Source organism: Notamacropus eugenii, chromosome 1 (assembly GCF_028372415.1).
Source record: "Notamacropus eugenii isolate mMacEug1 chromosome 1, mMacEug1.pri_v2, whole genome shotgun sequence".
Taxonomy (NCBI): domain Eukaryota; kingdom Metazoa; phylum Chordata; class Mammalia; order Diprotodontia; family Macropodidae; genus Notamacropus; species Notamacropus eugenii.
The window spans coordinates 406,430,461-406,453,549 of NC_092872.1; the positions used below are offsets into that span (position 1 = coordinate 406,430,461).

Genomic DNA, 23,089 nt, shown 5'->3' on the forward strand with positions numbered 1-23,089 from the left:
TTGCCAGGCTGCAGATCCACAAGGGCTGATTCCCAAGATGATGGCTGAGTTCACTGGGCTAAGAGTATTGCTGTTCCTAAGGTTTTTGGCCTCAGAGTCCTGGGCTGTCTCCCTCAGGGTCTAACAGTAAATGGTGGTCTAGGTGGTGGTGTTGGTTTGACCTGTCCAGCTTATGCTTCTCCCTCAGGGTGCTATGCTGCTTCAGCTAAGCTGGCTTGTTTGTCCCTTGTGTGGCAGTGTGGTGAGGATGACTGACCCCCTACTCCTTGGAAATTATTTTCTTGGATGATGATCTTAAAGTTTGGACTGGAAGCCCTAACGTTCTAGGGCTGCCATTTTTAGGGATCCTTCACCCATCTGTCTATTGGTGGTATTTGATGAGTTATTGCTAGGAGCTGATGAGGAAGGTAGATTGCTTCTCCACAATGATTTCTCATTTTAATGATGACAAATATAGTAGTCTGGGTGGGTGAGAAACCCTTAAATTATTACCAAATTTCAAAGGAATCAGGATCATCCATATTTCTATCAGCTTTTGCAAAAAGTCCTACATTAAATAAAGAGAAAAATGGCTTGGAATTTCTAAGATGAAACTTAAAATAAATTAAACAAAATTAATTAATTCTTGTCATCAAGTATTTTGTGTGGCTGCCCTAAAGTGGTTTATACAATATTAAATATATTAAATTGACAAATACTAAAGAATAAAAACTGATGAATGCTTTTAAAAGCCTATTCATAGGAAAATTGTCATGGAAGGTGATATTTTCCATATGTTTTTTATTCATCCTAGATGGTGATCTGGTCCAGAGTACAGAAGAGGAGTCTTCTTATCTCAGTGGGTGAGTACCAGGGTAGATTATAACCTATGAGTTAAAATATAGATGGGTTTAATTTTCTCCTCTTTTACTGCCAAATTTCTCTTACCTGGGGTTTGCACCTGTTGCTTGCTTTTATTTCTTGAATTAAACATTCATTAAATGTCTGTTGTGTAAGGCATAGTGCTAGATGTTGGGTGAAATACAAAGTTGAATGAGTGATAAAGCATTTATTAAATATTTACTGTGTGTCAGGTATTGAACTAAGAAAGTAGAAGTGTAAGGATAAGATATAGGCAATATACAGTAGTATTTGTTTGGATATGACCAGAAACGGATACAGAGGCCCATTTCTGGGCAAAATAGGGCAGAAGTTTGCCCATCAAGTCCCACTATCCCAGGGTCAGAGTCTGAGGGTTTTGTGGGAGGGATACATTTGGCATTCAGGCTATGTGGGCAGCCCATTGGAGTTGTGTTCTTTGCAATTGTGTTTGAATGCTTGACAGTTATGGTTGAGACAGAACCTCAGTGTCCCAGTACCTTATCTTGCCAGGTGATCGTCAGAATCTTCCTAAGTCAATTCAAATGGAAGAGATTCATTTTCTTGGCATGGTGCTGGTAGATTGTTCAGGTTTCCTAGACTGTGCAGGTTTCACAGGCATACAATGAGGTCAGCACAACGGCTCTGTGGATCCTGTTTGGTAGGCAATCTAATGCTTCTTCTCTCCCATACTTTCCTTTGGAGTTTCCCAAACACTGAACTAGCTCCAACAATGCATGAGTCAATCTCATCATCTATGAGTACATCCCTGGAAGGTATACTTCCAAGGTAAGTGAACTTATTCTCGACTTTCAACATTTCTTCATTTTCTTTAACCTGTGTTTCCACATATGAATGGTATGGTGCTGGCTGGTAGAGGACCTCTGTTTTCTTGGTATTAGGCTAAAATTAGCACAGGCAAAGACTCAGTCTGTACTTTGTTGCCTCTCTGCCTCTGAGGCCCTCAGAGCTGGGAGAAACAAATAAGGGTGATGCTTGAAAGGAGCTGAAGCAAACTAGGGATTGTGAAAGAAAGTAAGTGAAAGAATGTATTTCACTCATTGAAGGAATGGGGTAGGTGTAATGTCAGAAAGTCAGGAAGGCAAGATGTGGAGGACTGAATATAAGGAACAAAAAGATCAGTTTAGTTACTGCATAGTTTGCATTGTAGGGAGCAGCGTTTAGTAAGATTGGAAAATTAGGTTGGGACCAGGTTATAAGGAGTGCTGAATATATATAAAAAAAAAAAAGGAGTTTAATTTGCTCCTATAGGTTATAGGAATTTATTGGTTAGAGTGATGATGTGTCAGATCTATGCATTAGGAAAGTCAGTTTGACAGCTTTATGGAGGATGGATTACAGGGGAAATACTTGAAGGAAGTCAGCCAACTAGGAATCATCGTCCAGGTGAGAGGTGATGAGGGCTTGAACCAGTGCTGTTATGAGAGGAGAGGAAGAGATAAAAGCAAAAGATGTTGTAGAAGTAGAAATGATAAGATTTAACAACTAGTTAGATAGATATATGAGGGGAAAGAGAATGAAGAGTAAAGAATGATACCAAGATTGAGAACCATAGTGACTGGGAGAATAGGGGTACCCAGTAGAGAAACAGGAAAGTCTGGAAGAAGGTAGGTTTTTAGGGGAAGATAATGTGAGTTTGCGTGCATGACAGGATAATGAGTCAGGCAGACTTGAGTTCAAAGCAAGCCTCAGACACTTATTGTGTGACCTTGGGCAAGTCACTTAATCTCTACTTGTCTCAGTTTCCTTAACTATAAAATTGGGGTAATAACAGACTCTACCTTGCAGGGTTATTGGCAATATTATTGAATGCAACAAAATGTAAGCTTTAAAAAAATTTCTAATTTTCTTTCTTATTATTGTGTAATTTAATACATTCACATTGATAGTTATAATTTTAAAATTTGTGTTTTCTTCTGTTAATATAAATGTAGAGTTTTATCTGGATCTCTAGTTGCATTGCAATAAGCAATTCCCAATGAGGATCCTCTGTTAATAGAGATTAACAACTGCCCTGCAATTTATAGTCTTAAGAAAATGGAGCACAGATAGTTTAAGTGACTTGTACAGTCACATAGCAAATATGTCTCAGAAGTAGGATTTCTGAATAATCATACACACACATGTGTATATGTGTGTACATCTATCATTGCTTGATCTGTCTGTCTGTCTATATATGTCGTCCAAACTTTGAAACCTTCTATCCATCCATCGTACCATACTATGGTACCATCTATGTGTATATTCACATACACACATACAGACATGTATATGCACACACAAATCCTGTTGTAAAATATGTATTTATAATATGTATGTGCACATATAGTTCCTGTTTTAAACTTAAATATGTATATGTTTGAGTGTATATGTGTTATACATTACATGTATATGTACATACAGATACACTAATACATATATATTTCTGTTTTTTTCTCCCTCATGTACATGCTTGGTTTTTGTTGTTGTTGATGTTTTGGGAATTCTCTTGATTTATGCCTTCCTATTTGCCTCCAGTTACTTTGGGCAATTTTTTCTATGTGATTTCTTGAAATATAGTATTTAGACTTTATTTTTTATGGTTTGTTTTTAAAAGATATATCCTTAGATTATGTGTTTTATCTTTTAGTTGTATATTCTTGTTTTGATTAGTGCTATCAGTTTTTGTCTTTGATTTTGTTCAATTAATTTTTCTTCTTCATCTGCCTTTTTGCAATGTTAGTCCCCTTTTCAGAAAAATCTATGATTACAGAGTACCTCTAACTTTTGGTTTAAATTTTACAGTCTTTCCCCAATTGATAAATGGTCAAAGGATATGAACAGGCAATTTTCAGAGGAAGAAATTAAAGCTATCTATAATCACATGAAAAAATGCTCTAAATCACTATTGGTTAGAGAGATGCAAATCAAAACAACTCTGAGGTACCACATCACACCTATAAGATTGGCAAACATGACAGAACAAGAAAATGATAAATGCTGGAGAGGATGTGGGAGAGTTGGAACACTAATTCATTGTTGGTGGAGCTGCGAGCGCATCCAACCATTCTGGAGAGCAATTTGGAACTATGCCCAAAGGGCTACAAAAATGTGCATACCCTTTGACCCAGCAATATCGCTACTAGGACTATATCCCCAAGAGATCATAAAAATGGGAAAGGGTCCCACATGTACAAAAATATTTATAGCAGCACTCTATGTAGTTGCCAAAAACTGGAAGTCAAGGGGATGCCCATCAATTGGGGAATGGCTGAATAAATTATGGTATATGAATGTAATGGAGTACTATTGTGCCATAAGAAATGATGAACAAGAAGACTTCAGAGAGGCCTGGAAGGACTTATATGACCTGATGCTGAGTGAAAGGAGCAGAACCAGGAGAACTTTATGCACAGCAACGACCACAGTGTGTGAGAGTTTTTTCTGGTAGACTTAGATTTTTGTAATAACACAAGAACTTCTTACAAAAAAAAAAAAAAAATCCCAATGGTGGATCTCAAGGCAAAATGCCTTCCACACTCAGAGAGAGAAATATGGAAGTCACTCACATAATGTAGCAGATCATGTTTGTGTATGTGTATGTGTTTGTGTATCATGTTCTGATTTGTTATACGATTTCTTTCATTTATCTTAGTCTGACTACATAGCATGACTATAGTGAAAATATACTCAATAGGAAAGTATATGTAGAATCTATACAGAATTGTATGCAGTCGTGGGGAGGGAGCGGGGTAGTGGGGGGTAGGTAGGGGGGGATAAAATCACAATTGTATGGCAGTGATTGTTAAACATTAAAAAATAAAAATAAAAAAAAAAGACTTTTGGGAAAAAAAAAAATTTTACAGTCTTCAGGTTTGTTGTTGTTTTTTGTTCTGTAAGACCTCACATTTTTGTTTGATATTTCCACTTAATCCTTTGATTATTCTACTGAGTTGCTGTGGCGCCTTGCAGAATATTTTTTCTGGATTTAAAAATTCACATTCAGTGAAGCAAACAACAGACATTTGATGAGTTCCTGTTATGTACTAGGTATTAGTAGTGAATTTAGATGTGGACTTAGACATGTGGTAGCTATTTGACTTTGAATCACTCTCTGTGCCTCACTTTCCTCAACTGTAAAATGAAAGGATTGGACTTGATGATTTCTAAGGTCCTTTTCCAAGATAATCTATTATCCTACCCTTAAGGAGCTTGCATTTTATCAAAGAAGTCAGTATGTATGTAAATAAGTAAGTAAATAAGTAAATAAGTGCTACACTTATATGTAGCACTTTAAGGTTTGAAAATCATTCTCATTTGATCATTCTAATGAAATCGAAGCTATTATCCTCATTTTACAGATGAGTTACCTGAGACTGACAGAGTTCAAATAACTTGACAAAGATTAGACATCTAGTAAACATCTAAGACAGCATTTGAGTTCAGCTGTTCCCTACTGCAAGTCCAAAACTATCCATTTCATCACCTAATTGCCAATATACTCAAAATTGATACAAAATAATATTTATTAATTGTGTTGGAGTTTTTTCTGCTTGCCTGTTTTGCTTACCTTTTCTTTACATGAAAAGTAATTCTTCTTTAAGCTTACTTGATAGATTCCTATCTTTTTTTTCTGCCTCCCTATTTATTTTTGTGGCCATTTTCATCTTCTTTCATTTTGTGGATGTTATGAAATTGAGCAGAGCTTTTTACTCTGCCACCATAACAGAACCCCAGATTTCTGTAAGCTCCATTTATATTCCTTATTATAATATTCTTAATAATGTTAATTATTGTTTACATTTTAAAAATGTATATCCTTTTGAAAATACCTTTTTTGCATTGTTCCTTCTTTTCACATTGACTCTGGTACTTTAGCTATTTTGTTTGTTCTGTGAAATTTTTCAAAATTAGAGGTGCTTTCCTTACTTTGCTCATATAAAAATATATTTTCATTATCTTGTGGTCTTTTCAGCCATTGTTGTTGTTATTGCTGCTGTTACTCTTCCTCCTCCTTCATTCTTCATCCTTCATTCATATGATTATTCTCATTCATATGACTACTCTATTGTAAACTTCAACTCAGTCATCTTGACTGAAAGTCTGAGAGGCTCTGTCTGTTGAGAATGTACAGAATGGAAGAGGGAGTCGGCACAACTATCTGGCTCCTAGGTACAGTGCCTTAGAAGCTTAGAGATTAGTTTTACTTCATTTTGGAGATATGCCTCTATCCAGAGTTTGAGCTGATTTCCCTCAGAAGTAAGCTAAAGAGTTTCCAGTTTCTATAGAGCCTATAGTAACAGAGTTCAGGAGTTTTATCTCAATATCAGGGGTCTCTGTCTCTGTGTGTGTGAGACAGAGAAAGACAGACAAAGATGGACATAGAGACCAGGTAAGAGGAAAGAGACAAAAGACAGAGAGAAAAGCTGGGAGTCTTTTTATCTATTTTATTTTGAGACCTTTGAAAAATGGATAGATTTCTTATTCCCATCAGTTAGAAATAAGGTAAGAATTGTACTGCATTAGCACTTCTTTCCTTGGAATATTATCAGGCAGATATGTGTGCAGATTTTCTCACTACTTTATATAACTTTTTTTTTCATTGAAATTTCTGTGGTAATGAGAGTGTATGTAACAGAGGTGGCATAGTGGCTAGAACCCCAGGCCTGGAAAAAGGGAGACCTGAATCCTCAGATACTAATTAGCTGTGTGATCTTTGGGCAAGTTGCTTAATCTTTATTTTCTTCAGTTTCCTTATCCGTAAAATAGAGATAATAATAGCACATAATGAGATAATTGTAAAGTGCTTAGCACAGTGCCTAGCACACTATATAAATATTAGTTATCAATGGATGTTTCTATTACGCAATGGTGTGTGATTTTATCAGAATAGCCACTCCTGTCCCTGCGAATCACAACTCTTTCGGACTTCTTGAAGACCACATATTCTGTTGCTGTGCTTACAAAAGTTCATGGTATAGTGGCTATTCTGTTGGTAATGATGCCTTCCCTCCTTATCCCCCCACCCCTTCCATACACACACAATTTCCCTAGGATGTGGTGTGTGGTGTGTCTTTCATCTTAGGACCACTAAATACTCAAAGTCCTTTCAATTAGGTCAGCCTGCCAAGAGCTACTATTAGAGTTTATTGAGTACCCATGCTTGCTCCCACACTATGAGGAAGCAACAGAGGAGAACTTGATATCCTGAACATTAATGTGCCTCCACTCTATTTGGTGTATAATAAATATAATGCTGATTGCTACTTCCAAAGATGGCCTTTTTTGAGGGCATAATAATTAGGGTTGTATTTATTCACATTCTGATTAGTATTGGCAATAGTTGAGCTATTTTAAAATTAAGACTGTATATGAGAAAGCCTAATTCAAATAATTTTGAGGAACTTCTAGAAGGTCGTGAAGTAGGTACATCCTAAAAGCAAAAGCTTATTACCCCTAATTCTTAGAAGTGAAATGGTTCAGCTGACTCTGCAGGCATGTTGGTTGTTATATATGTTTTGGGAGGGTAAAAGGGGGAAATTTCCTTGAAAATGGAGAAAGATAGATGAAATTCCTTCTTTTTGTGTTATCCAGGAAGAACAACTCATCATGAAATGACTGATAAACATTCAAAAATGGAAGAGATCAAAATTAATGGATGGATACTGACAGCATCATTTGGATTTCATGGAACGTTTTAGTTTAGTTTCCTACCATCTGGTATAGACATTTAGCTTCTCCCACTCCTTACCCTTGATAGCTTTAGTTTTTTTCCAGTTTTGACTAATGCCATCAGCTCTTTGGAAGGACTTTGAAAGTCTACCTCCCACTTGAAAGTCAGGTAGAAAAGTGACTCTTACCTTTTCAAGGTAAGCCTAGGTATAATTGTGCACTTTGTTGTCAGTAGGAGTCATTCTTGGAGATCTATTTAAATCCAAGGAATAAAACATTCCTTTGTAAAATGAAATTGAAAAATGAACTGTGAATATTATTGTTCTATGGATTTGTCTAGGTGTCATCTAGGTTTCCCATTGTATATTTTCAAAGACATAAGAGTTTGTGATTATTTTGATTAGGGAGGTGCACCTTGTGCCTTTCATGTACAGCATCTCACCTCTAGTATTACATTTCTCTGAGGCGTCAGAGCAGTATTAAGTTTGTATAGTCCCAAAACTATAGGGACTTTGAAGTCATAGTTCATATATTTGCAGTATAATGTGCCCATATGAACCTCCTACTGCTCTTATCCTAGGCAAGACGTATTTGAAGGAGGCAGGCCTTGAATTTAGAAGGCCTTCTGAATTTAGCATAACTCAAAGAAATGACTTACTGTTGAAGTTTTGGAGACAGGAGTAGTGGTGGAGGAAGGGGTTCATTTGGGGGAAAAGCTTTTTTTTTCCATTCATAGAAGACATCTACTTTAAGATGTTTCAGAGCACTTCAGTTAGATCTGAAACCCACTGAGAGACAATGGCCCTGGCAGTCAACCTTATAGTCAGGTGTTTATAAAATCTTTTTAAGTATAATACTTAGCTTTTTTTCAAGCTGCTAATGATAGTGACACTCTTAGGTTCAGGAATTCACAAAAATCCTTACTTTAAACCATAGTAAGTTTGCAGGTGATTCTGGTAAAAGATTTCTTTGAAGTATTTTCCCCCCTGTGGACCACTGACTGAAGGCTCAAGCTCTTATTTACTGGTGTTGTAAAACCATCATAGCCCAGATCACTGGTGCCTATGCCCAAGGCATCTGGCCCACCCTAGCCCATCTAGATCACTAATAAGCTTACTTGACAGTCCAAGGCATCTAGAGCCCCCCCAGACTACTTAATACTCCTTTCACTATTGCATTTGGCCCACCCTAGACTACTTACCATTCCTTAAACCCATCCAGATCCTTTCACTGTCCTGTTTTGTATATAAACATCAGCTTCATCCCCATTAAGTTGCATGTTCAGTAGGTTTGAATGTGTGAATTCATTCTAGCCAGACATCATCCTGTATCTAGATGCTCTGAGGTTCCCAGCAGCCCCAAACCACATCATTCCCATTTCAGTTTAATCTATAAATGTTCCTAGGATTTTTTTGACTGAGTTGATCTTCACATCATTCTTTCTATATGTGTTATACATTATTTTATTCTGGTTTTTGAGATGATATTGCTCATAAAATTACCAAAGTAAAACCTTTAACTTTTGTTAACAGATTCTCTTAGCATTCTTTATCATTTAGTTCTTTCCTTTTTATGGTTTTAAAGAGAAGCAGTTGGTTTTCTTTCACTTGCTAGTTTGGTAGGTAATTTTCCTTTCTATAATTCTATTCAATGAGTGGGCATTACCTCACTCTAAGTGAGTACCTGCTAAGACCTTGGCCTAAAGGGCCCATGGTCTCCCAGTGCATCCTGGGTCATCTCCAGTCATCCTGATGAATATCTGGTAACTGCATTCAGATGACTCTGGAGGAGAAGTGAGGCTGGTGACCTGCACAGCCCTCCCGCACTCAAAACAAAGTCATGTGCAAATCATCATCATTTTTCTGATGGCATGGTCTTCTTCAGCAATAAAGGATGAACAGTTTCTCTTGAAATTTCATTTTCTGTATTGAGAGAAAACTTTTAAAAAAGTTTTGAAAAAAACTGTTTTGAGGGACAGAGCTAAGATGGTAGAGTGAAAGTATGGACTCATCTGAGCTCTTCCACAGATTCCTTTAGATACCTCTAAAAAATGAATCTGAACAAATTTCAGAGTGACAGAATCCACTAGGAGACAGAAGGTGGCAGTTATACAGCCCAGGACAGCTTGGAAGGTCAATGGGAACAATATATTGCATGGGGCTAGGGGAGTGCAGAGTGTGCAGGTGGCACCAGCACAGACTTGACCGTAGCCATAACGGAGCAGGAACAGCCCCGAGTGGACTGAATCAGAAATGGCAATGCAATTCCCAAGCCTCTCAGCCCAGGACAAGAGTCCAGTGGAACTGAGTGAGAGATAAGTGTAGAGTAGCAGCAGCAGCCACTCTTTGGGCGATCAGTCCACAGACTAAATGTTTGAAAGTCACTTACTTGAACTTCTGGAAGTCAAGATGGTGGAGTAACCTGTAAGTGTTCTCACCCTCACCTTGTTGACCTTGAAAAATGCAGAGAATATTGACCCAGGGAAAATCCTGAAATAGTGGAGCCCAAACAGGTAAACAGTCTTTTAGCCCAGTAGGCTAGGGAGACCACTGGGAAGGGTCCCTCTTGCTGTAGCTGAAAGGGATCAGTGTAGTACTGGAAGCATCCCAGCAAGCAGAAGAGCCTGAGCCCCACAGGGGTGTGGAGTGGGTAAGTGCCAACACCGGGACCCCACAGCCAGGGGAATTGGGCAGATACCAGCACAGATGGGGTTCACCAGCCACTGAGCCTTCCTGTGCTCTAGTGCAGACCTAGGAGAGGACGAGACCTCCCACAGCCAGACAACCCCTTCCCCACACCTCATGCCAGGAGCTTCAGTGTAACCCTGGGGAAAGTCAGGTTTCACCTGGCCTTGGCACACACCAGCCAGCTCAGCACCAGGTAAGCTGTAGCATTATATATAGCTTCTAACTGAAAGAACCAGAGGCCACAACCCACAAAACCAGAAATCAGGCCCCAAACTCCCAGCATAAGAAAGCCCCTTGTGCCCCAGTATAGAAGTCCACTTTAAAAGTTAGTAAAAAGGCAGTCATCATGAGCCAGAAGCAAATCAGAAAAGCAAAACACATAGAATCTTACTATGGGGACAGGAAAGATCAAAATATGAATTCAGAAGAAGACAACACTGACACTACTCACATCTGAAACCTCAAAAGGAGGGAATAAGAACTGGTCTTAAGCCCAAAGAGTATTCTTGGAAGATTTCAAGGATTTTAAAAGCCAAATTTGAGAAGCAGAAGAAAAATTGTCCAATGATTTCAAAAATAACAGTTGACAGAATGAAAAAAAGAATTCACTAAAGAGAACAGCTCCTTAAAAAGTAAAATTCATCAAAGAGATGAGGTACAACACTTAACTGGAAAAAAAAATTGGACAAACGGAAAAGGAAGTACAAAAGCTAACTGAAAAAAACAATTTGTTAAAAATGAGAACTGAGCAAATAGAAGCTACGAGGCATGAAGAATCAATAAAACAAAATCTAAAGAAAAAAATGGAAGAAAATGTAAAATAGCACATTGGAAAAACAACTGACCTTGAAAAATAGATCCAGGAGAGAAAATCAAATTAGTATTGGTCTACTGGAAAGCCAGGGTGAAAAAAAGGAGCCTGGACATCATCTTTCAATAATTTTCAAGGATAATTACCACTGTTATTCATTATGGTACTAGGAATGTTAGCTTTAGCAATAAGAGAAGAAAAAGAAATGGAAGGAATTAGAATAGACAAAGAAGAAACTAAGTTATCACTCATTGCAGACAATATGATGATGTACCTAGAGAATCAAGTAAAAAATTACCTGAATAATAAAAAACTTTGGCAAAGTTACAAGATACAAAATAAACCTATATAAATCATCAGCATTTCTATATATTACAAAGCCCAACAGCAAGAGATAAAAAGAGAAATTCCATTTAAAGTTATAGCAGACACGTGGGAGTCTACCTGCCAAAATAAACCCAGGGACTATATGAGCACAATTACAAAACACTTTTATCATAAATAAATTCAGATTTAAATAACTGAAAAAAAACATCAGTTGCTTGTGGGCAGGCCAAGCTAATGTAATAAAAATGATAATTTTACCTAAATTAATTTACTTTTTCAGTGCCATACTAGTCAAACTACCAAAAAATTATCTTCTCGAGCTAGAAAATATAATACCATAATTTATCTGGAAGAACAAAAGGTCCAGAATATCAAGGGAATTAATGAAAAGAAATGATAGGAAAGGTGGCTTAGCCCTACAGATTTCAAATTGTCTTATAAAGCAGCAATCATCAAAACCACTTGGTACTGACTGAGCAATAGATGGGTAGATCAGTGGAATAGGTTAGGTTCACAAGATACAGTAGTCAATGATTATAGCAGCTTATTGTTTAGTAATCCCCAGGACCCCAGCTTCTGGGATAAGAACTCATGGTTTGACAAAAACTGTTGGGAAAACTGGAAAATAGTGTGGTGGAACTGGGCATAGACCAATGCCTGACACTGTACACCAGAATAAAGTCCAAGTGGGTACACAATTTGGGTATAAAGGCTGATGCTATAAACTAATTGGGGAACAAGGAATAGTTTAATTGTTAGACTTATGGAGAATGGAGAAATTTATGCTGATACTATAAACAAATCAGGGGAGCAAGGGATGGTTTGTCAGATTTATGGAGAATGGAGAAATTTATGACCAAACAAGAGATAGAGAACATTATGAAATGGAAAATGGATAATTTTGATTACATTAAATTTAGAAAAGTTTTTTCCCAAACAAAGCCAATACACCCAAGATTAGGAGGGAAACAGACAAATGGGAAATAATTTTTGCAGCTAGGGACTGTGATAAAGGCCTCATTTCTAAATTATATAGATAAGCCAAATTTTCAAGAATACAAGTCATTCCTCAATTGATAAATAGTCAAAGGATATGAACAGGCAGTTTTCAGAGGAAGAAATTAAAGCTATATACAGCCATATGAAAAAGTGCTCTTTTTGGTTACTGTGATGGATTTGATTTTCTGGTATTGAAATTTGGCTTTCTGGTATCTGAGTAAATATTTTTCTTTTGCCTTCTGTGTGGAGAGTCTGTTATACGTTGTGATTCAGAACCATGGTGGCACATTCCTAGTCACCATTACTGCTATGAATATTGTATTGGCGATACATTTGGTGTCATAAACAGGATCGCAGGGTATAAAAATCTCTGTTTAGAGACAGAAAGGCTTAGAGGAAGCAACATATCCCAGAATGAGAGGATTTACCATATTCCTCCCTAGCAAGGGAATGGGCTAAAAGCATTGGAACTCTAAAAAACTGGGAACTGAGGTTACAGGAGGAGGAAGCTAAAGATTTAGAAAGGTGTTTGCAAGGAATACCAATAAAACCAAGGAAAGAACTGGAAGAGGTGTATAGAAGATCCTGGATTTACGAACAGGTTATCATATTATGCATAAAAGCAGAGCAAATCTGCTAAAGGAAAAAAAATAGATGGAAAAAAGTTATCTAGTTTCAATGGAAATTCTCAGTGTTTGGGCTTTCCTTAAAAAGAACAAGCTGGGAGGTCTCAGGTGGAAGAAAAGGCTGTTCATTTTGCTAAGAAGTGGAAGACTGGCAAAGGAAGTATGCATGCAACCTTTGTACAGATGCAGCCTAGTTGCCATGGTGACTGCTAGGCGAGTGTGTGGGAGGACAATGTAACAAAGTCAGCTGGAAAATGAAACCATGTTAGAGGGAGAAACTTCTCAAGCAGAAGCACGCCCAGTACTAAGGTGAAAACAGAAGAACCAAGAGGACAGCACAGTGTTTAGGGAGATAATTGCAGATTTTACTTAGCAGGAGGTCACAGATATTTTGAGTCCATTCACCCAAGGATGAGAGAATTGTTAGTATCTTAGATGTTGAGAATCAGTGATGAAGGGGCTGGAGGAGTATCTATAGATGGTGTGGATTGCTGGAAATTTTTAAGTATTAGAATTCTCTTATACAGCAAACTTTTAGAGATGACATCATGTGAGGAAGTAACAATATGACTAATCTGTTAGCTTTGGCAGCAGATGGATGTAATAATGACTCTGTGTGGCCTAGTGGACTCAGACCCTGGTATTCTTTTAGGGACTGTATAAGAAAGCTAAAGGATGAGGTAATGAAGATTGCTATAATGATCAGAAATGCACATGCATACTATGAAACCCCCTTAGCAATTTCCCATAGGAATATAATAGTTAAGATGGTGCCTCCTGCTTAGAAGCCCATTAGTTCTGACTCTACTTGGGGAAATAGGGTGCTGGACTAGATTTCCCTGTTAAGTGACTTAGGGGACTGGTGAAAGGATAAATTTCCTTGAGAGAGAAGAGTAAACATAGCCAGTGGATTCAAAGTTAAAATATGTTAGGGCCCAGCTCTGGACCGTGGCCTCCTGTATGGAAAGTTGAGACACCTGGAGGTGCTAACCTGCTTACGTGGCATGCTAGCTGGTCTAGTAAGCTACGAGGTACTGGGAATGCCTCAGTAACAGGATAGGCTCCGCCTATGGGGAGGAACATGGGAGGAGCTCGGGTGCCTAAAGATATACTGGGGCATTGGGGGGATCCCAGAGAGAGTGATGTAGCCATTAAAGTGTGTGCAGCTGCCAACTCGGGTGTTCTGTCTAGTTATTCCCCTTCCTCACCAGAGGGGGCCAGAGATGTCTGAGGACCAATAAAGACATAGATCTTGAGGTAAGATTCCAAGCGAAGCCCAGGGAGGGAAAGTTAGCGTAGGGAGCCCGGGAGATTTAAATTAGTGAAGAAAGCCCTGGACAAGAATAAATTGACAAGAAAAGAATTGTTTACTCCTCTGTTGTGAGCAGAGTTAGATTTTGGAAGCATAGATGGTATTCCAACTAATGAACTACACAAAATGTACTGAGAAAAGGGGTTTGATACTTGACAGGATAGAGAAGTAAGAACTACCCCAACAGATTCTCCTGCACCCTTGAATTCAAGTGTTTTACACCTTCGGGGAGAATAGGAAATTGGTTGAGCCCCAACTCAGATTAAAGAAATACATAGGATTACAGACCCCATATCAATTTGACCACATATTAGAAAAATGGATCAAATACTGTAACTAGGGCATTACTATGTACTGAGGCAGAGGTTTCCCTTATATATGAAAACTCTGATAAGTTTAAATATGGGGAGGGGCTGAAACATCAGCCAGAGAAATCAAACTAATGACGAAAATTGGACAATTACCTAAGAAAGAATATATCATGGTAATTATACCCATCCCTGAATACATCATTGGAATAGATATATTGAGAGGTATGACTTTAAATTTACCTGAAGGAAGATAGCAATTTTTAATAAGAAAGATGAGGATTAATATAGTTTTAGCAGATATAATAAAAATGAACCCAATCACTTTACCTGAACCTTCTGAAATAATTACTTCAATGCAGTATCATGTGTCAGGTGGGCAAGATGAAATTATCAATACTATAAAGGAATATGTTGAAGCAGGAATGTTAATCTCTATAACCATTCAATGGAATAATCCTGTCTGATCAGTATGAAAATCAGATGGAAGATGGAGGATAACAGTGGATTACAGGCAATTGAATAATAATTATCCCTCATGTGCTGCTATTACAGATACCATTACCTTAACAGAAAGGATCCAGAAATATGATGGGACTTGGTATATAGTTGGTTGATTTAGCCAATGCTTTCTTTACTATACCAACAGATTCTAAACAATAGGACCAATTTGCTTTCACTTGGCCGGGCCAATAATATACTTTTACATACTTTTACACCTACCACAAAGATATCTGCATAACCCCAGTATTTGTAAAGGAATTGTGGTTAAACATTTAGATGAAATAGATCTACCTGGTGTACAGTTTACCCACTACATAGATGATATGATATAGGGAAAAAATGAAAAAGAAGTAGAGAAGAATTTGACCCTGTTAACTGAGCATATGAAAGGCAAAGGGTGAGAAATTAACCCTGCAAAGACTCAAGGGGCAGCTCAAACCATAATATTTTGGGGTATACAATGGATTAGGGGGCTGTAAGAGATTCTCCCACAAGCCAGAAAAAAGATTCAGGATTTTCCCATTCCCACCAATAAGAAAGAGGCCCCAAAGTTTATAGGATTATTTGGATATTGGTGACATCACATACTGCATCTAGGGCAAATTTTGAAACCCTTGTATAAAATTACAAGGAAATAAATATGAATTTCATTGGGTATTTGAGCAAAGTAAAATGTTTTGAAGAAGCAAAAGCTACTATACAGTTGACCCTAGATTTATGTCCTATGCAAAGTGGCCCAGTGGAATTACAAGTGATTGTACAGGATGAATATGCAAACTGGAGTTTATGGCAAAAACAACAAAGTGAAAATATACCCTTAGAATTTTGGTCTAGGAAACTCCCTTCATCTGGAATTCAATATACTTTTTGCAAAGCAGTTGTAAGCTGCATATTGGGCTTTGGTCGAGACTAAACAACTGACTTTGGACCATAAGGTAATATTAAGGCCTGGAATCCTGATTATGACCTGGGTAATTACTACCCCAGCTTCTCATATGTGGATTGGACATGTGCAAGAGGCTAGCAAAATTAAATGGAAATGGTATACTCAAAATAGATCTAAAACAGACTAAAGTAGAGATTCTGCTTTACATGAATCTATAGCAAACAGATGCTGAGGGAAATGATACACCTCCTGAACCAAAGCGACTGCTGTTACAGTCCTTGGTGAAATGGAATGAAGGATACGATGGAGTAACTGAAGAACAAAAGAGACATGCATGATTTACTGATGAGGCAGCAAAATATTTGGGCAAAAAATGACATTGGAAAGTGGTAGCTTATAATCTATATACTAGGCGGACTTTGGAAAGTACTAAAATAGGTGGACATAGTCAATATGCTGAACTTATGGCAGTACATCAAGCTATCAAAACAGTCATATATTCACTGATTCATGAGCCATAGTTAATGGGTTAGCTACATGGATGCCCATGTGGAAAAATTAAAATTGGGAAATTCATGGCAAACAAATCTGGGGCAAAGAATTATGGGAAGATATATGGGACATGTCTTTGGTTACTAATTTGTCAGTTTTTCATGTAGATGCTCATGTGGCCCTCACCACACCAGAATATGAGTACAATGCAATTGCTAATCAACTAGCAAAAATTGCTAGTCAACATTTTGTCCCTACTCTGACACCAGCTGATGATCCCATACTAGAAAAATGGGTCCATCAAACGCCCAGCCATTTAGGAATCCAGGCCACACACCAGTGAGCACAAGACTGAGGTATTAGTATCTCTCATTCATTGTTAAAACAAGTAGCAGAGGAATGTTATATATGTCAATTAGAAGAGGAACGAACTATTCCTTGGGTAGTAACTGGAGAGATATCAAGGGCAAAAGAACCAGCCTAAATTTGGTAAAAAGGTTATACTGGACCCCTACCTACCCCAGGGTAAAGGAAGCAAATTTATTTGTATTTAGGTTGACACCTATTCATGTGTACTAGTGACTTGTCCCTATAAGAATGCAACCCAGAAAATCACATGTAAAATTGTAGATATCTTATGTCTATATTATGGAACCCTGATATAAATTCAAAGTGACAGTGGGTCACATTTCATAATGAAATGAAGAAATATTGTATATTTCTTGTATATAGAGTGGATATATCATATTCCATATTATCCACAAGCATCTGAATTAATTGAAAGAATGAATGGATTATTAAAAGAAAGAACGGCTAAGGAAGTTAAGTTCTAATAATTTTTATCAACATTGGGAAGATAATTTGTTCAATGCTTTATGTAATTTGATCATTGGGAGAAAGTACACCTCTAGCCAGAATGATGACCCCCAATCTGCAAATTACAAAACAATAAATACATAAAATTCCAAATGTTTAGTATTGGACTATGAGACTAGATGTTCCAGCACCATATCCAGGGATACTTGATTCAACAGAATATGACTTACATTGTTTAGAGGACTTTTGGTTGGATAGAAAAGAAATATGAAAAATCTCTAGTGGAATATGTTTTGAAATCCTTAAAAATCATTTTGGATGGAACTTGCTGTCAGGGTTAGCAGCTCAAATAATACATGTATTGACTGGAGTGATAGATTCTAATTACCAAGGAGAAATTATTGTGGCATTCCAAAATTTAGATGAAGAACACATACTGTTTTGTAAAAATGATGGAATAGTTCAATGATTATTACTCCTTGTAAAACAATACCTCTTGTGAAAACTGACCCTTCTTCCAAAATAACTAGAAGAGGAACTGAAGGATTGGGTTCTACTGATAGAATAAAATTGGGGGCTAAAATATGAGTAAAATGGAACCCAGACAATGTTTTGAAGGCTGCGGAAATTATAGCACATGGTAAAGATAATACTGTAACTTTTGTTTATGCAGGAGAAGATAACTACCAAATTGTACCCTTAATTCAAATATTCCACCATGAATGAGGCTGTAATAGTGGGTTCATGGACTCCAGAAGCATGACTGACCCTATCTATCCTGCTTTGAGTTATTGTCTCCTTGTTTCTCTGACATTTTGTCTATTAAACCTTGTTTACTAGATTTGTTTTTGGCAGGTTTAGTACCCAATACTTGCAGATGCCTGATTGCTTAAGCTGGATGTCATCCCCTGTCCATGACTGTGATGCATTGCCCCTGGACCTGGCATTGACCAAGCTCCGGATGCCAGCTAAAGAACTGACCTTGGAGGTGGAGCCAAGATGGCAAAATGAGAGCAGCTACTCACCTAAACTCTTGGACAGATTCCTTCAGATACCTCTTAAAAGAGAATCTGACCAAAAATTGGAGGGACAGAATCCAATAGGAGATAGACTGTGGCAGATTCACAGCTCAGGACAGACTGGAAGGTCAATGGGAAGGTTCTGTTCTCTGGGGGTCAAGGAACACACAGTGTACATCATGCAGGCTGTAGTAGCATGTCCCCACCATAGCAGGGCTGAGTAGGAAAGTCCTGGGGTGGTCTGAGGCAGCGGCAGCATGGCAGAATCTCAGGCAAAACAGCCCAGGATGAGAGTCCAGTGGAACCGAGTGAGGGGGAGCCATGGAGCCCCAGGTATCTTCAACAGCTGCTCCTGAGACTATCAGCTCACAGATTAAATGTCTGTAAGTCACCTACTTGAATTTCTGGGAGTCAGAATGGCAGAGTGATCAGTAAATGCTCCCTCCTCCCTTCCCTTGTTGATCTTAAAAGAACCATAAAATATTTCCCCATAAAAATCCTGGAACAGTGGGGTCAGCAGAAGGGGCAAACAGTCTCGTAGCATTTGAGGCTAGGAAAATCATTAAGGAGGATCCCTCTTTCTGTGGCTGAAAGGGACCAGTGCAGGACCAGAATTGTCCCAGACAGCCCCACCTCAGCAAACTGGAAGGAGATCCAGAGCCCCAGGGTGGGTGGAGCCTTGCAACCACCAACATCAGGGCACCATGCATTCTGATTACCCCTTCCCCTAATCTGCCCTCTCTTCTAACACCCCTCCCTTCCCTTATCCCCATCTTCTCTCTTGTATTGTAGGGCAAGATAAATTTCTATACCCCATTGTATGTATTTCTTATTTCCCATTGTATGCAAAAACAATTCTCAACATTGTTCCTAAAACTTTGAGTTCCAACTTCTCTTTCTTCCTCCCTCCTTACCCATCCCTACTGAGAAGGCAAGCAATTCAGTGTAGGCTATATGTGTAGTTTTGCAAATGACTTCCATGATAGTCATGTTGTGTAAGACTATATTTCCCTGCATCCTATCCTGCCCCCTATTTATTCTGTTCTCTCTTTTGACCTTGTCCCTCCCCAAAAGTGTTTGCCTCTAATTGCTCCCTCCTCCCATTTGCCCTCCCTTCCATCATCCCCCCACCCTGCTTATCTTCTTCTCCCCTAAGTTCCTGTAGTGCAAGACAAATTTTCATACCAAATTGAGTGTGCATGTTATTCCTTCCTTAAGCCGAATGTGATGAGGGTTAGCTTCACTTTTTCCTTCTCACTTCCCTTCTTTTCCCCTCCATTGAAAAAGCTTTTTCTTGCCTCTATTATGAGATAATTTGCCCCATTCCGTTTCTCCCTTTCTCTTCCCAATATATTCCTCTCTTATCCCTTAATTTTATATTTTTAGATATGACTCCTTCCTATGAAACTCACCCTGTTCTCACTCACTCTCTCTCTCTCTCTCTCTCCCCCTCCCTCCCTCCCTGTGTGTGTTTGTGTGTGTGTGTGTGTGTGTGTGTGTGTGTGTGTATAATCCCTCCAACTACCCAAATACTGAGAAAACTTTCAAGAGTTACAAATATCATCTTTCCATGTAGGAATGTAAACAGTTCAACTTTATTAAGTCCCTTATGATTTCTCTTTCCTGTTTACCTTTTCATGCTTGTCTTAATTCTTGTGTTTGAAAATCAAATTTTCTATTCAGCTCTGGTCTTTTCATCAAGAATGCTTGAAAGTCCTCTATTTCATTGAATGATCCTTTCTTCCCCTGAAGTATTATACCCAGTTTTGCTGGGTAGGCGATTCTTGGTTTTAATCCTAGTTCCTTTGACTTTTGGAATATCATATTCCAAGCCCTTTGATCCCTTAATGTAGAAGCTGCTAGATCTTGTGTTACCCTGATTGTATTTTCCCAATGCTCAAATTTCTTTCTAGCTGCTTACAATGTCTTGTCCTTGACCTGGGAACTCTGGAATGTAGTTACAGTATTCCTAGGAGTTTTTCTTTTTGGATCTCTTTCAGAAGGTGATCAGTGAATTCTTTCAATACTTATTTTACCCTCTGGTTCCAGAATATCAGGGCAGTTTTCCTTGATAATTTCATGAAAGATGATGTCTAGGCTCTTTTTTTGATCATGGCTTTCAGGTAGTCCCATAATTTTTAAATTGTCTCTCCTGGATCTATTTTCCAGGTCAGTTGTTTTTCCAATGAGATATTTCACATGATCTTCCATTTATTCATTCTTTTGGTTTTGTTTTGTAATTTCTTGGTTTCTCATAAGGGCATTATTTTCCATGTGCTCCCTTCTAATTTTTAAAGAACTATTTTCTTCAATGAGCTTTTGAACCTCCTTTTCCATTTGGTTAATTCTACTTTTTAGGGCATTCTTCTGCTCATTAGCTTTTTGGACTTCTGTTGCCAATTAAGTTAGCCTATTTTTAAATGTGTTATTTTCTTCAGCATTGTTCTGGGTCTCCTTTAGCAAGCTGTTGACTTGCTTTTCATGATTTTCTTGCATTGCTCTCATTTCTCTTCCCAATTTTTCCTCCACCTCTCTTACTTGATTTTCAAAATCCTTTTTGAGCTCTTCCATGGCCTGAGACCATTGCATATTTATTTTGGAGGACTGATCGTAAGCATTATTCTTCCTCATCTGAAAGGATGGAAGAAAATACCTGTTCACCAATAAATTAACCTTCTATAGTCTTATTTTTTCCCCTTTCTTGGGCATTTTCCCAGCCAGTTACTTGACTTTTGAGTCATTTCTCAAGAGTGGGGTATACTCAGGGGACCTGTAAGTTCTCAGTTCCTCCAAGGTGGCACAGTCAGGGGAGAGGAGTTTACTCCTCTCCTGGTCTGCCCTCTGATCTGGGATGTAACAAAGCTTTTCTGCCCAGGATCTGCAAGTAGAATTCCCTGTCCAGAGTCTCCACAAGCTCCACCACACCAACCAGTACTCTTCCTCACCCCGAGGCCTCCACTCAGGGCTGAGACCCAGATCAGTGGCTCAATTCCCCCAGGGGCTTTAGGCCAAGGGCTCCAAAAATGGACATTCCTGTTGCTGCCACTGCTGCAGCCACTGCCACCACCTGGGTTGGGGGTTAGGGGAGGACCCTCCTTCCTTCTCACTTGGATGAAAAAGTTTTCTCACTGACCTTTGAAGCTGTCTTTGGTGTTTGTGGCTTGAGGCATCTGAGAACCTCTGCTGCTGCTGGTGATTCTGCCCATGAGGCCAGTTCTGGTCCTGTTCCTGCTGGTGCCACGTGACCACGGCTGGGCTGGGCTCCATGTGCTATGCTCTACTCCGCACCCTGTGTGATAGCCCTTTCCTGTCGGCCTTCCAGGCTACCTTGGCCTGGAAATTAATTTCACTCTGTCATTTTCTGGCTTCTGCTGCTATAGAATTTGTTTAGAGCAATTTTTTACAAGTATTTTATAGGCTGTGGGGGAAGAGCTAGAGTTTGTGCATCTTTCTACTCAGTCATCTTGGTTCTGCCCCCTAGCAATTTCTTTAGAAATCTGAAAACTAACCTTAGTCGCCACCTCATTTTCTCAGTTTACTTTCCTGAAAAACCATTGTTCCCCTCTGAGATTTTTCAGCAGTTTGGATGCTTTAATTTGTTTTTCATTGGTGTCCAATTTGCTTAAGTCTGGATGTTTTTATTCAAAATGACTATGAAGATTGTATTCCTTTGTTGTAGAAGGAATTCCTTCATAGGTGATTTGGACAAGATAGTCCCTGAGGTGCTTTCCATGTGAGATTCTCTCATATTAGAATATTAGAGGGGGCAGAGCCAAGATGTCAGAGTAGAAAGATGTACATACACATAGCTCCAAACCCACAACCCATAGAACATCTGTAAAAAGAAACTCACAGTGAGTTCTGGAGCAGCAGAGGCCACAGAACAGTGGAGTGAGGGGGATTTCTATTCCAGGGGGACCTGCAGGCCTCTTGCAGAGGGTTCTTCACTCCGTGGACTGGGAGCCAAGCATAGCCCTGCCGTGGCCATAGCGCCAGGAGGAGTGGATCTGAGCGGGCTTCGGGGATAGGATCTCTAGTGGCTGCGCGGGTCCCTCCACCCATGGGTGGTGGGGGTCGGTGGGAGGGTCTCTTCGGCAGGTCGAGAGGGGAGTGGGGAGCCCCCATGACTTGGGCCCCCTTGGGAGGCACCAGTGGAGGTGGGGGTGGACTGGGGCTCCCCAAGCAGGCAGGAGCCTGGATCCATTGTTGAAGGTCTCTGCATAAACCCCCTGAGGGAACTGAGCCCGTGAGGCGGCCCTGCCCCCCCCCCCCCCCCCCCCGGGCAGCTGAACTTGATCTCACACTGAATAGCAGCCCTGCCCCCGCCCAAAGCCCTGAGGCTGGGAAGCAGCATTTGAGTCTCAGACCCCAAGCGCTGGCTGGGAGGATCCAGAGGCGAGCTGGGTGTGAGGAGAATATTCAGAGGTCAAGTCACTGGCTGGGAAAATGCCCAGAAAAAGGAAAAAAACCAAGACTATAGAGGGTTACTTTCTTGGTGAACAGGTTTCTCCTCCCCTCCTTTCTGATGAGGAGGAGTGGTGCTCACCATCAGGGAAAGACACGGAAGTCAGGGCTCCTGCATCCCAGCCCACTCAATGGGCCCAGACCATGGAAAAGTTCAAAAAGAGCTCAGAAAATTTTGAAAATTATATTAGAGAGATGGAGGAAAAACTGGTAAGAGCAATGAAAGACATGCAAGCAAAGTATGATCATCAGATCAGCACCCTGCTAAAGGAGACCCCAAAAAATGCTGAAGAAAATAACACCCTGAA

At 39.2% G+C, this 23,089-nt stretch overlaps 1 protein-coding gene across 1 annotated transcript in view; it reads left to right on the forward strand.

Annotated features, from left to right (window-relative positions):
* Positions 1-9,063, forward strand: part of C1H5orf47 (chromosome 1 C5orf47 homolog) — a 28,914-nt gene extending 19,851 nt beyond the window's left edge. Inside the window, exons 4-5 of the mRNA XM_072630998.1 lie at positions 794-842; positions 7,453-9,063. Coding sequence (XP_072487099.1) covers positions 794-842; positions 7,453-7,471 — 68 coding nt within the window. The 3' untranslated portion in view covers positions 7,472-9,063. The remainder of the gene's footprint in view (positions 1-793; positions 843-7,452) is intronic.
* The last annotated feature ends 14,026 nt before the right edge of the window (positions 9,064-23,089 follow it).